Genomic DNA, 15,204 nt, shown 5'->3' with positions numbered 1-15,204 from the left:
AATTCAAGGGCGTCAGGACCACACTGCCGCAGTGCCCAACAAGGCGTCAACTCCTCCGGCTTAGCCTCCGACAGGCGTGTGCCACCGACCACAGAAAGGTCATCAAGGGTTCCATGCCCTAGCTGGGAGAGGGTGGTCAGGCCTTTAACGCCAGCACTTGGGAGGCAGAGGCAGGCGCATCTCTGGCTCTATAGATGAGGCCAACCTTGCCTTTATAGCGAGCTCCGGGGCAGCTGAGGGAGCCACACAGAGAAACCCTGTCTTGAAAAAACAAAACAAAAGAGTGCTGTGTCCTGCCGAAGCTCAGAAGACCAAGGCAGTCCACCTGCTTTGAATTGTTTTTTTGATACTAACTCCACCCATATTCCTTCTCCCTGCCTGTTCCTCTCTACCAACTGTCCAAGATCAGATCCTGCACACACCATATACGAAATCAAAACAACAGCAAGTGGTCCCTTGACGTTGCCTAGGCTTTCCCACTTTAAAAGGGTAACATTAGGATGTGAGAAGCATGAAATAGCAGAGGCTAAGAAATAAAAACTATACCAGTAAGCCAAGCGTGAGTACTAGCCAGCCCAGCCTACTAGATGGAAAACTACTAGGGAAGTCACTTACCTAAGCCTTTTGCTACATTAGAGGGGCAAGGCTGGGCCAGATCAGGGATCCCATCCTAGGTTTTAGGCATCGTAACAGCGGATCCCTTCTCTAAATAGACTAGAGGTCTTGGCGAGACACCCACCACCACCCCACCACCACCCCCGACACACACACACACACACACACACACACACACACACACACACACACAGCGTTAAGAAACCCATCCAAGAGCACTGCAGTCATCAGTGGCAGAAAGGAAGAGTCCAGGTAGCAAGGAAACACACACTCCACTGAGTGTCAGTCAAGAGGGAAAACACATCTTGCAGATCTCGTCCCCATTCGTAAGTAAAGAACGCATGACAACAGATTCACATTTTACCCACACGAGATCAGCCACTCTCAGGAACCAGGACACATACACGCTGAGGGCCAGAAAGAGAGGCTATCAAACTTCTTTGCAAAGACACACACAGGCACCCTCAGTGGCAATCGGAGGAGCTGAAAGATGTCTGGGGAGGTGCTCCAGAAGGCGCGTGGATACTATAGCCTGGCGCCTTTCCAGCACTCTAGCTCCCGCTGCGATTAGATAGGACCAGCTGTTCACAGCCGCTTTGCAAGCGAAAGGGAAAAGGTGCAGTCTGGACTCAGGAGCTGGACCAGGGAAGGTGGGAGCCACGCAGGGGGCCCGCCTTCCAGGGCACGACAGCGACTCTTCGCCTCCCACCGATCCCGACTCTGCACCTCCCACTGGTCCCAGCGTTGCGCGTGCGCCGCGCCACCTGTGCAGGCCACCCGGCCCCGCGCGCCCCTGCGGAGTGGAGCGGAGCGGAGCGGGCGTGGGGAGCCGGAGGGGACCGCAGGTGGCGCGGCGCACGCGCGACGGGGTGCCCGGAGTGTGCGGCCGAGCAGGGACGCATCCTCCGACCGACCGCCTGGGACCTGCGCGGAGCATCCGACCCGTGGCCAAGCCGGCGCCGAGCATCTCCCGGGCGGCGTGGCGGGCCCAGGCGGGACACTCACCAGAAGAACAGGCGCGAGCAGAGGTTGGCGTCCTGCAGCGGGTTGGGTTTCACCTCGGTGTGCACCGGTAGCATCTCGCCCGGGGAGGAGAACTCGCGCGGCCGGGCGGCTGCGGCGCTGTGCGCGGCTCCGGGAGGCGCTCCCGGCGGAGGATGCTGGAGCTCGTGCCGGCGCGCCGGGCCGCTCGGCGGGAGCCTCGCAGGCGGCGGCTTCCGGGAACCGAGCGCCGGCCCGCCCTGACCCCGCCTCCCGGGGCTCCTCGGGGCGCCCGCTGCGCGTCGCCGCCGCCTCCTGGAGCCTGGGAGCTGCTGCGCGTCGCCCTGCTGCGTGCGAGCGCAGGGGGAAGGCGGGTGGAGGCAACCGCGGAGAGCGCGCGCACGGGAGGGACCGGTGGAGGCTGGGCGAGCGCGAGACCGAGGCCCAGGCCAGGCGTGGAAGCTCCACGTGCTTGGGACCCGCGGCAAACTTTGCACGAAGTTTAAGATCAGCGCCCAAGCGCCACCCTGATGGTGGCGGGAGGGGAGGAGGCGGGGCCGGCGGGGCCCGCCCCTGCGCTCAGAGACGCCCTCGGGGCTGAGGGCTTCTGGAGATCTGATGGAAGCTGCCCGGGCTTCGGCTGCCCTCACCCTGGCACGTTGCCTTCATCAGGACCAAACAGGGCGCTGTGGGAGGTTCTCCGACCTGCGGGCCAAGAAGGCTCACCCGGAACAACGGAACAACGGCGAGGTTTAAGAGAGACCCTCTGCAGACCTGAGCGTGGCGAAGACAGCCGGGACACAGGGGACTAGAGAGCAAGGGTTCGAAGGGATGGGCTTCTTGGCCTTTGCTGTGTTGCTTGGCATGGTGGCGCTCTGAGCACTTGGCTGCTCTCTTAGATTGGGTAAGGGAGGTCAGGTAATACACTGCCTTTCTCCGAGCCCCGAGAGGCTAGCACAGAGACAGCGGCAGCGGCGAGGGGGACACCTTAGCGCGCCCCTCTGTGCCCCTCCTCCACTTGCGATTTGTGCAGACGGTCATTCAAACTCAGACTCAGAAGGTCAAGCTCCTCCAAGATCTTAAAGCTAGTAATAATGAAATCTAATCTGGACTCAAGTCGTGAACTTGGACAGCTTCCGGGACGGTCAGGGAGCATGAGGCTGCACAGACAGACAAACCACACGGGCCAGGAGCTGGTTCCTAGCTTTTGGATTCTGGCTCACAAGCCCTGGCTTCTTTCATTCCCGTTTGCTCCAGCCCGCTTCAGCGCCTGGCCAATCACCAGGGGCAACTGCTCCACACTGACTCAGGCCCGTGGTGGGCAGGACCTTCCCCCTGCAGACCTCAAATAAGACATCTCTCACAGTGGCCTAGAGCCAAGGTGATCAGGGCACTTCTTTAGCTCAAGTTCCCAGTTCCCGCATCCCTGGTGACTCTAGATCGTGTAGGGTTGACAATGGAAAGTAAGCAGCTGGACTTCTCTATGGCCAATTCCCATATGCACTTATTTAAATGTTACAGTCTTCGTATAAATAAGTAGGCAGTTATTGAGAGCTCAAGCCATAGGTGATAGTCCAAGCCTTTAATTCAGTCACTTTGGAGGCGGAGACAGGATCAACAATTTAAGGTCATCTTTGATGGGCTGGAGAGTGCCTGGCCAGCCTAGCCTACATGAGAGGCCCTGTGTCGTCCAGAAACAAAAATAAGTAAATAAAGTAATATGCCAGACAGCAGCGCTCAGGGAGATCTGAAGTTCAAGATCAACGGGAAACCTAGGGGGTTCTAGATCTGATGGGCTGCGTAGAGAGACTGCTTGGGAGGGAGAATTCCATGATAGCCTTCTAACCCCGTTTATAACTAGGGATGGCCTTAAACATCACAGACCTGTGGTGGGGGTGGGGATGTCCTGGGAATATATGTTTCTCTTATTGGTTGATGAATAAAGAAAGCTGTTTCAGCCAATGGACAGTCAGGATATAGCCAGACAAAATGGATAGGCGGGACCAACAGACTAATTAAGAGAATTCTGGGAAGAGGACTAGAGAGTGAGTCTAGAGGAGAGACTCCATGTAACTACCAGGAGATAGGATGTCCTGACATTCTCCGGTAAGTCAAGACCACATGGAGATACATAGACTACTAGAATGGGTTAATAATTAAGAGAGAGCTAGCCAATAAGAAGCCCGAGCCATCAGCTAGACAGTTTATAACTAATATACGCTTCTGTGTGTTTATTTGGGACGAAACAGTCTCAGGACCCAATGGGAATGAAACTTTAACCCATAGACATGTTCATCATGACTGCTTATAAATGAGTTTCTGTGGCTGGGAAGGCATCCCAGTAGGTAAAATGTTTGCTTTACAAGCACAAGGACCAAATCCATTCTACTTTCCAAAAGCTAGGCATGTCGGCACACAGGCCCAGCGTAGGCAAGGTAAAGACAAGTGGCTTCCTGAGGCCCTGGCCATCTGGTCTACCCTACTGTAAGGAGTATGGTTCCCCCCGCCGCCACGCCAGCCCCAATTAACACACTGAGACTCTGTATTTGATATAATGCTGTTGCCCAGGTACTAGTTTCTCATCGGCTAGCTCTGTCTTAATTATTAACCCGTTTCTGCTAATCTATGTATTTCCACGTGGTCTCCTCTTACCCTCGGAGAGCCGGCTGGCATCCAGCTCTCTCCAGACTCTCCATCTTGACTCCTTACTACTTCCTCTCTCCTCCTTATCTCCTAGTCCCTACTATCTTCCTTTCCTGTTGGCCAACAGTGCTTTATTCATTAACCAGTATGAGAAACATATATATATATATAATGCCATCTCCCATCATCTCCTCTTTTCTGTCTAAATAAAAAGAAGGGATTTAACCTTAGCATAGTAAAATATATCACACAACAGTTATCAAATAAGAATCACAGTAACAATATTTAGTCCATAAACATTTAGCAAGATTTAAGAAAATATTCCATCATCTATTCTGTCTTTGTGTGTTTAAAGTCTATGTAACTTATCTTTAATCCTAACTAAGGAAAACTATAATCATTACTATATGTCTTCAACTCCTTCAAAAACCACAGAAGGATAATATATAAACTCTAGAAATGACAGAGACATCTTGCCTTGTTAGTCACCTGAAGTTCTTCTGTAATCTTCCATCTTCAGCCCATAGGCCACAGTGTGTCTGGCAGACTCTTCAGCAAAGCAGGAAACTTTAAACTGTCATCTTGTATTGGCAGTTTGTCAATCACTTTTCTCTGTGTCCTGCAGACTGTCTGGCAGACTCTTCCATGAAGCAGAAACTCTGTAGCACTGTCCATCTTGAATCAGCAATCACTTTTCTGTAGGTCCTACATGTCCAGTTTATATAGCATAAAGTCAAACAGTTCAGACAAGAGCAGTATCTTGTCCAAATGGCTAGTCTTGCCATATTGAAAGTAAACTCCATAATGAGTTTCTTCAATGTCCATCTTCCTTTTTGACGCAGGTGGTGTTGCCAGGAGCAATTGTGCCTCACTGTCAAGAAAAACCCTAAACCATTTTAAATGCCATATTCTGTAGGTCTTTGAAAGGTTTGAAGAATGCCTATTCATCTCAAATACATCTCTACATATCTAGAAATACTAACTCACCTAACTTTAAGGTTTAACTATTATAGGTAACTATCTATAATCTGTACTAAATTATACATTACATTTCTAACTGAGCTATATAAACACAATACCTAAACAAGAAGAGAAATATACATATCACAAAATTGACCTTAAATTGTATCAATAAATGAAAATCCATTCCAAAACAAAGTACTCATATCTATATCATAATCCCCTTTTTACCTTTAAAAAGATATTGGTTGTGATCATTAACCATTTATAACCAACCCCATTAAAATGAAAACAAACATTTATAAACATTATTTGGGAATTTGGGCATCGTTCTTTCCAAACTGCTTCCTGCTGGTAGGGGGCGCTGTCATGGGGATCCTAAGAAGACACAGAAATCTGCAAGGCTGCTATGTCCCAACTGATTTGGATGTTGGATCACCTGCAACTCTGTTTCTGGCTTGCTCAAACCACCTTAGTCTGGAAGGAATCCACAGCTTTTCATTTTCTGTGGAAACAAAAATAGAAATCCTTTTCCCAAGCAACCTGTCCTTAGACTTAAATTTTGGAATCAAAGCATTTTTAAATTATATAAATTGAATTAATCCAGCAGCATTTTCTTTATCAGTTGTTGTTTCCTCAGAAATCAAACAATACAAAGACAATATAATACCGTACAGTGTCCAGATTTGTGGCTTTTTTATTATTCTGTTCCTTTTCTATTTTTTGAGACAGGGTTTGTCTGTCTAACTCTTATCTGTCCTGGAATTTACTCTGCATACCAGTTTAGCTCTGAAATCACAAGATCTGCTTGTCTCTGTCTCTCAAGTGCTGGGATTATAGGCGTGTGCCACCACACCCAGTTCCTCTTTGTCTTTTTAAAACCATCTTATTCTCCCTCCCTCCCCCTGTCTATGTATATTTTAAAACATACTGTAAACCTTTAGAGGTTTTTCTTAATATGAATTTGTCTTTACTGTAAATGTTTATCTTTTTCTGGCCACGAGTCTTTTATCTGGTAAACAACAACATTGCTAAAATGAAAGTTATTGTTTCTGCCGCGGTTTATTAAAGATGGCGGTGGCTATTTTACCGCCAGCACTGAGAGCTGTGGTCACCACCTTGGTCTGCTTGCTGCCATCCAGCAAGCATGCTGCCGGCTTGGAGATGTGGTCACTGCCATTGCCATCTCTCATGCACACCAATGAATTGTTAGCAGAGTTTCTTAAAAGCCTTGCGGGGTTTTTTTTTTTTTTTTTTTTTTTTTTTTTTGTCCCTTATGCTGAGTCACCACGCAAATATCTGCTTGTCTCTCGTAATGCAGAGTCCAACCAAGAAAAATGATGCTACGAAGAAACCTTGCTTGTCTTTGTTCTTTTGTTTCTAAAACCTTTTTTTTAAGCTTTTGTTAAATTTTAAGTGGAAGTTCTTACTAGCCACGTGAGCGCCATATGTAAGGAGTATGGTTTTCTCCCCCCCCCCTTGCTGGTCTTGTCCCTCCACCCCCCGCCACGCCAGCCCCAATTAACACACTGAGACTCTGTATTAGATATAATGCTGTTGCCCAGGTACTAGTTTCTCATCGGCTAGCTCTGTCTTAATTATTAACCCGTTTCTGCTAATCTATGTATTTCCACATGGTCTCCTCTTACCCTCGGAGAGCCGGCTGGCATCCAGCTCTCTCCAGACTCTCCATCTTGACTCTCCTTACTACTTCCTCTTTCCTCCTTGTCTCCTAGTCCCTCCTATTTTCCTTTCCTGTTGGCCAACAGTGCTTTATTCATTAACCAGTATGAGAAACATATATATATATAGGCATCTCCCATCAGCCTACTTCATAAGTTCCAATGCAGGTAGAGACCACTTCAGACAAAACTTAGAAAGTAGATGTCACTTGAGTGACAACAAGCTTGTAGGCACATAAATTATAACATAATTATAACATAAACGGATAGATAGACAGACAGATAGATATAGATAATATAGATATATAAAGTCTCAGCTACTCTGGCAGGTCATGCAAGAGAAGGATGGATATGTTGAACTAAGGACATCAGGACCAACCCGAACATCATAGCTTTATCTGTCCTTCAAAAGAAAATAATAAATAAATAAAAGTCAGGTACATAAATTAGCAAAATCTTGGTCATTATACTGACTGAAGTTCATTATACAGGACCTTAGGCGTGTCGGGCTTGTTTTCAGACTTCCCACTGCACCGATGGGAAGCCTCTCAGTGGGAATGCAGGGCCCACAGTTGCTGGCTCCCTCTCTGTGGTTTCTCAGATAAGGCCGTGAGCGAGTGTATGAGCCCAAGCCCACAGGACAGGTCTCCTCACTTCTGATGCTCTTTGAAGTGCCCTGAGTGTTGGTTCATGGCCCATTTCCCCTATAGAGCCGGAAGTTCCCTTGCTAAAGCCAGCAGTCTGGTGCCTAGCCTTGGGCCTGCCCGTTCCACCCGGTGACTGCTGACTGGTGCCTGCATTGGGACTGCAGTTGGAGCTAGCGGGCTGCAAACTGCCAAAGGCCTCAGTCCCTCTGGCTTCTGGCTTTTAGTTTTTTGGGTTTTTTTTTTTTTGTTTGTTTGTTTGTTTGTTTTGTTTTGTTTTATAACTCAGCCATTTCGAATCTTCTTAACATTCTTTTCTGAACACTAACTAATGTGGCATTTAGAGAAAACACTGAGGACCAGTGTCTCTGAGTAAAGAGGGGAGGCTGCAGGGAATGATGTTTTCAGCTCCTCCTTAATGGCAAGCCTTGCTCACACTTAACTTTTCTCCCCTCTGTAAAACCCCCACTCTTTATTCCTGTGAGCCTCCTCACACATTCTGAAGACTTTACAAATTAAAGGGTTTCTCATTTGTTCTGCAAATACTGGGGATAGGGTCTGGTTCTTGGCAGAATGCTTGCTTAGTGTGAGGCCCTGGGTTGAATGCTCAGCACCACACACATACACACACACACACACACACACACACACACACACAGGACATATGTGTGTGTGCATACTGTGTGTGAGCGTGGGCAGGAGCTGGGGTGGGTGGGTGCATAGAGTGTGTGCTTTCATTTAGTGAAAGCTTTCTTTGCACCTTACAAGTTAGACCGAATGCTAACTAGCTAGCTAGCGTGCAAAGGTGGAAGGAAGGCCTCTCTCTGTTTGCAGTTGCTTACTTGCTTGAGGGAATCCAGTATTGTGACTAAAAAGACAAACAATAACAAGTGTCTGAGAGGAGGAAACCCCGGAGCGCCCAGCATCACTGACTGGAGTTGGAATGTACTGGTGGAGTTTGAAGCAGGCAGGCAGGCAGGCGAGACTCAGCAGCTCCACTGCAGGGGAGCGGGGAGGGAGACAGGTCACAGCCTAGAGAAGAGAGTGCACATTCACTGGCTCTGGGACAGCGGGTGGGTATTATTCCGGAAAGAAGAGAAAGTGCTTGCCCTTGAAGGGCAGGCCAAATGAGGCTTGCCCATACATATGATGAAGTGTTGCTTGGCAACTCCATAAACACGGAAGAGTCATTTATGGGTGTTAACAGCGTGAATGAGCATGTTAAAGTACCATGCGTGCAGGGCTGGAGAGATGGCCCCATGATGCCTCAGTGCACTTGCTCCTCCAGAGGACTCAGGTTCAATTCCCAGCACCCACACGTTGGCTCACACCCATCCTTAATCCACTTCCAGGGGTTCATACCCTTTCTTTTGATCTCTGCTGGCACCAGGCATGGACGTGGTCATTCAGATATGGACACGTTGTGTGTAGAGGCACGCATTCAGGTATGGACATGGTGTACATATAACATACATACAGACAAAACGTTCATATGCATAAAGTGTAAATCTTTGAACTGCACGTATATTTTTAAGTGTGTGTGTGTGTGTGTGTGTGTGTGTGTGTGTGTGTGTGTGTGTGTGCTGTCATCACATGCACCTACACCAAGCTTGGGACAACAATATGGCTTAGTGGCTAAAGGCAATCCCCACCAAACCTGACAACCGGAGTTCAATCCCTACCCCCACAAGGTGGAAGGGGAAACTGACTCCCACAAGTCGTCTCCTGACTTCTACGTAGACACAATAGCACAAGTTCACATCCCCTTACAAAAAACACAACCAATAAAATACAAGTTTTACAGAGCTGTTTACCGTGCAATAAAAGAACAGAGGGGGCAAAAACACTAAGATGCCCATTGCTCTGTGTGTTTAGGGGGTGGAGCAGGGCTAAAGTAGGAAAGATACCCCACTGTCCCCTTCAAAGGCAAATAACCGCACTTCTCTCCCAGTGGGGAGTACTAACTAACATTACAGTCTTTTGTGGGGTGGAGTGGACACTATAACCCCAACAAAAGCCAGGCATGGTGGCACAGGTGATCCCAGCTACCCACTCAGGAGGCAGGGGCAGGAGGATCTCACAAGTTTAGGCATGCTTGAGCTGCACAGCCAGTCCAAGGCTAGCCTGGGCAGCTAGGCCAGACCCCCTCCTCAAAGTAAAAGTGAAAATGGCTGGAAATGAAACCCAGTGGCAGAAAGCTTGTCAAGCATGTCTGAGGCTCAGAGTTTGATCCGCAAAACCACAAAAAGTAACTTCACAATCATGTGATCCATGAGCTCTATCTGTGAGGTTCAAGGCTCAGGAAATTACAGGTCTATATTGTGTGCTCCATACATGCCACCTGGGCACATAGGTTAGCAAACACAGTTTCTGCCTTCAAGCTGGTCAGCGTGTAGAAATCTGACCCATTTCTGGGGTAGAATCTGTGCATTTGTTTTGTTTTGTTTTTAGTTGACATTTTCATTTATTGTGCTCCTGAGTGTGTGTGTGTGTGCGTGCGTGTGTGTGTGTGTGTGTGTGTGTGTGTGTGTGCGTGTGTGAGCTGTACCATGTTGCATGAGTGCGTCGTGCATGAAACAGCCACTTAAGGGAGTCAATTCTTCCCGTCTACCATGTGAGTCTCGGGGCTCAAACTCAGGTCATTAGTCTTGGCAACAGATACTTTTACTCACTGAGCATCTTGACAGCCAAGGAAGTTTCTTTGATGAGCACTCCAGGAGACCCTCACATCAGTCAGAGTTGAAAGGTCAAGAGTTCTGTGTGCCCAGCAGCCATCACAGGTAGCATGTACTTACTTAGAGAAGGGACATCAGGCCTGAGCACAGCTTAGTGGCAGGCTTATTGCCCAGGAGGTAAGGGGGCTTTGGCTTCCTTCTGAAGCACCAAATAATAATAACAATAAGTGAATGCAAGAAATGCTGGAGAGCACCATAAAGAAAGGTTTTCTACACAGAGAGGCTGATGGAAGTAGCAGGGAGAAACGGGAAAGTGCGAAGGTCAGAATGTCGCCAGATGCTCATGCCAGGCGCCAGAGGGAAGCCTAGCAAACAAGACTCTGAGATGTCACAGCGAGACCCAGCCTTATCAGTTAGGAATGGGTGCTTGAAAGCAAGTTGTTGGTGTTGGCTTGTGGGGCTCTGTGAGCTACTCTGAATGCTTGAACTGCTTTCTCTTTTTATAATTTTCACTTAGTTTGTGAGAAGGTTTCACACATGCCAGGCTGGCCTTGCCCTCATTGAGAATCTGAAGATAGCACTGAGCTTCTGATGCACCTGTCTCTGTCTGCCAATGGCTGGGATGGCACATGCGCAATACCTCATCTGGTCTTACGCAGTGTTGGGGATCCAACTCGGAGCTCCATGCATAGTTGACAAGCGCTCCGCCAACTGAGCTACATCTCCAGCCCCAAGGAGAAGTGTTTTATACTTGGGGTTTCTGTTTTCTTAGGGGGCCTGGTGGGAAGGGGGTGTGGCGGTAAGACAGGTCTCACATAGTCCTGGCTAGCCTCACTGTGTAGCCCAGCTCTATATGCGACCAAAGACAACCTCAACTTCTGATTCTCCCGATGCGTTCTTTCCATCAAGGTGACCATGAAAGAGAAAATTGGTGCTAGCGTGACACTCGGACTTAAGAGAAAGAAAATGGCAATGTCAAGCGGCAAGGGACAGAGAAAGTACAGTAAGAGGCTGGGCTGAGCCAGTAGGAAGACGGTCAACAAGGGTTGCTTCTGGGCGCTAACAGGATTGAGTGCACTTAGTAGGCACTCGTTAAATGTCTGAGGAACAAATGTTCTGGAAAGCAGAGCGGGGAGGAGGAGGTGTTGATGATGAGTCTAAAGTCCCTGTTTTAAATGACCAGAAACACATGGTGTTGTCCAATGTGCTTTCACAAGGCACATTAACTGATAAATCTGGATATTAGTAATTCAAATTTTTAGAAACAAAACACAGATGCTACCATATGCTAACACTTGTGTGATTATTTATGGTTATGTATGGAGATGTTTGAGATCCAAACTCATGAATACCACTCTGAAGTACATTTATCACCATAACACACAATAAACGATAGTGAAAAAACAGGAAGGTCTCCTTCAGATTTCTACTTCCTGCTGAACAGCTGCCATTTTCACACAGCATTCCACTTGATATGACCTGCATTAACAGTGAGCTTACTTTGGTAGGATGTTTAGAGGTGTCAAGAATAAACATCTTTTCCTCCTGCCTGAATGCAGAACCGAGTGGGAAGGGAACATAAAGATCAGCTCCTGAGATAAAGTGTAAAGATTTTACTCCCCAGGTCTGACTCTGTCCGTAGGATTGCAGCCATCTGGCCACCAGCAGAGGCCTCCCAAAAGAAAGGATGGGCAGAGCATAGACTAGGCTAAACCTCTGCAGACAGATTGAGAGGGGAAAAAAAGAGGAATAGAGATCCCTGATTTCTCCTCCTACACTCCTCAGGCGGATGGAATGTGAAGGGAAAGAGGGATAATCAAGAGTGTCCGTCAACTAAACATCCCGCTCAGAAACCTCAACCTCAGGGAATAAGTGCCCACCAGATATCAGGCTGTTATCATGTGAGGAGCTATGAAGGGAAACTCCCATCTTGTACTGATGACTCCTCCCTCCCAAGCAAACTGGAGGCTCCTGGTGCAGGTGTGTGTCTGGACAAACTATAAATCACTAGCGTTAAAGGCCAAAATTACAATGTGGAGATGTCCATCAACAGACGAGTGGATGAAGAAAATGTGGTACATTTGCACAATGGAATAGTATCCTGCTGTTCAAAAAAATAGCATCCTAACAAGACAGAGGAGCGTGTAAGGTGAGTAGCACGAAGGAGCCTTGGTAGTGTTGGGTCTCTAGGATCTTAGAAAACAGTGGGAATCTCGTCATGAGCGTGTAGGTCTACTGTAGCAGAAAACACCACTTTCAAGACACTTTGTCTCTACACTGGCCAGCAGCTGAAGAGGGTTGCTGCTTGTTATCCTCTCTTTGATTTAAGGAACTTTTCTGGCTGTGGGCCCGTGGTGGTGGTATTTTGTTTGTGATCTAACAGATAAAGCTTGTCTGAAGATCATAGTGTAGAGCTAGCCACACTAATTAATCATAGAGGCCAGGCAGTGGTGGTACACACCTTTAATGCCACAGACAGAGGCAGGCCGATGTGAGTTCAAGACCACCCTGGGCTACCGGAGAGTGAATCACTCTAAAAGAGTAGCGGAGCTCAAGCCTTTAATTCCAGCGCCAGAGAGAATGTGAGGGGTGGAGATGGGAGCTCATTGCAGTCTGGGTAGCAATGCAGTGGGGGGCAGCCTGAGGTTTGGTGGGTCACCCTTGGGTCTGAGCATGGGTAGAGGTGAGAACTCTCTAGTGGCTGGCAGCTTTGCTTCTCTGGTCTTTAGCATCAACACCAATATCGGTCTCTGGGTTTTTATTGTTTAAGCTACGTAGACCCACGTTTCAGTGAAAATAACTCAGCCTGTGACCAATGATGGATTGGAAAGGGGAACATGAATACCCCATACCCTCTGCCTCTCTGCTGGAGTGATTGTGTTGGGCAGTTCCTGTTACCCTGCTACTCGCCACTACCCCTTTTATTGGACTGCTCCTTCATCTCACTTCCCTGCTCTTCCCTACTCCCTCCCAGAGTTTCATGGGATTAAGGATATATAAAAGAAAGAGAAAGTTAAGGGGGCGTGGAAAGGGAAGGAGGCCAGAACCCTTAAGTACAGTTGAAGCCTCCCAACAGCTGAGATTCAGGTTACACCATAACAAAATTTGCTGTGGGAGGTTTCCTGTATCAAGGCGCTTGTAAGTTTTATATGCACTGGTATGTTTCCTGCATGTATGTCTGGGTGAGAGTCTCAGATCCCCTGACACTGGAGTCTCAAACAGTTGTGAGCTGCCGTGTGGGTGCTGGGAATTGAACCCGGGTCCTCTGGAAGAGCAGCTGTGCTCTTAACCACTGAGCCATCTCTCCAGACTCCCAAGGCATACTTCTCACGTGTGGAGATGTTTCAAAGCCACACCCAGTGTCCCCGACCACTTCCAGTTGCACGTGGGTCACTATGTAAGGGTTCTCAGCTCCCTCTCCGGCACCGCGTCTGCCTGCGCGCCACCATGATGATATGGACTAAACCTCTGAAAGTACAAACCATCTCCAATTGAACGTGCTTTCATTGTAAGTGCTGCCATGGTCATGGAGTCTCTTCAGAGCAATAGACTAAGGCAGTGGCCTTACACCTTTCTAGCAGGAAATTTTCCATTTTCTGGAAGTCTTTCAAGGGAGACTATGAACAGTCCTGTCCAATCTGTACAATGATAGCCATGAATGTAGCTTGTGCTCTAAGCTCAATCGTAGCGCTTAGAATGACGGTGGAAATAAACACGGGAACATTCTGCCAGGGAGTGTCTAGGTTGAGTTAAATGCAGTGGAAAAACCTGCCCCCTCTGTGGCCAGCACCACTCCATGCCTTCATCGCACTCTGCTTCCTGACTGTGGATAGGAAGTAGCTGCTGGCTGGGCTTCCTAACATCGCAACTCCGCTAGCATGACGGGACTGTGAGACCAAATCCACTTCCCTTTCTTTTAAGTTGCTTTGCCAGCTATTTTGCCACAAGAAAATAGCTAATACGCAACCCAACACGAATTGGTAGACTTCCTTAAAGCACCTTAAGGTTTTCTTTTTTCTTTCCTTTTTATTTTTTTTTTAATAACTTGACTGTGATTATCAAGAGTAAGTTTTGTTGTTGATGACAATACTGTGTCACAATATCAAAAAGTTTATTCACAGTAAATACACATATATACACATATACACATCTGGATCCCTTATGCAATATATATATATACACACATATATCTACACACATACATATATGTATCCTAATCCCTTATGCAGCCCTCCTAACCTACGGTTTTTCCTTACCAACCATAATGTATTCAGTGCATGCCAAGAAACATCCAATGATCTCATTTTCCAAAACGAGTGTGTGTGTGCAGGATGTCTCTAGCAAGCTTTTGGGATGTACTAGAGAAGCCAGGAGAAGCGTAGATGTGGCCCTGCAAACACACTTCGGATGACTGTGAGAGGCCCGCACCCATGGCATGACTCTCGTGAGAGGCCCGCACCCACACTTGGGCGTCCACACCTTTCCCTACCTTCTGTTCTTTCTCTAAGACCCACCGTTAAACCCATCTTCTCTTAGGAAATTCCAACCCTGCCGCACACTGACTCACGCTGCAATTCTTTTTCACGGTGCAGTCAACAACACAGGCTGCTACAGGCTACGGCTGGACCATCGCCACGGCCACCAGATCACCTCCCCAAGTAAATACGTGTGTTCCGATCTTTGTCTCAGGGTCTGCTACCATGGAAAGCCAAACTAAGATACCTTCTAAAACATCCTCCTAATTTCTGGAAGATACATTCCCTGCATCTACTAAAATCCTGATACCATAAACCCCTGGGCTGCTCAGTAAGACAGCACTATCCATTTTAAAATCATTGAGTTTGTTTATTGCCTGTGTGTGTGTATGCACATGTGTACATGAATGTAAGTTCATGCATGCATCAGTGGCACAGGTGTAGAGGCCAGAGGACAACTCAACCCACCCCTCCTCTGTATCCACTCAGAAGGGGTGAGGCCTTCCATGGGCACCAGCAAAGCATGGCT

At 47.9% G+C, this 15,204-nt stretch overlaps 1 protein-coding gene across 1 annotated transcript in view; it reads right to left on the bottom strand.

The window, feature by feature from the left end:
• Positions 1-1,917, bottom strand: part of Abcc4 (ATP binding cassette subfamily C member 4) — a 174,255-nt gene extending 172,338 nt beyond the window's left edge. The window contains exon 1 of the mRNA XM_051195225.1: positions 1,621-1,917. Within this exon, the coding sequence (XP_051051182.1) occupies positions 1,621-1,694 (74 nt within the window). The 5' untranslated portion in view covers positions 1,695-1,917. The remainder of the gene's footprint in view (positions 1-1,620) is intronic.
• Positions 1,918-15,204: the final 13,287 nt, after the last annotated feature.

This window comes from Phodopus roborovskii, unplaced genomic scaffold (genome assembly GCF_943737965.1).
Source record: "Phodopus roborovskii unplaced genomic scaffold, PHOROB, whole genome shotgun sequence".
NCBI classification, from domain to species: domain Eukaryota; kingdom Metazoa; phylum Chordata; class Mammalia; order Rodentia; family Cricetidae; genus Phodopus; species Phodopus roborovskii.
This window is presented reverse-complemented; position numbering and strand designations above follow the sequence as displayed.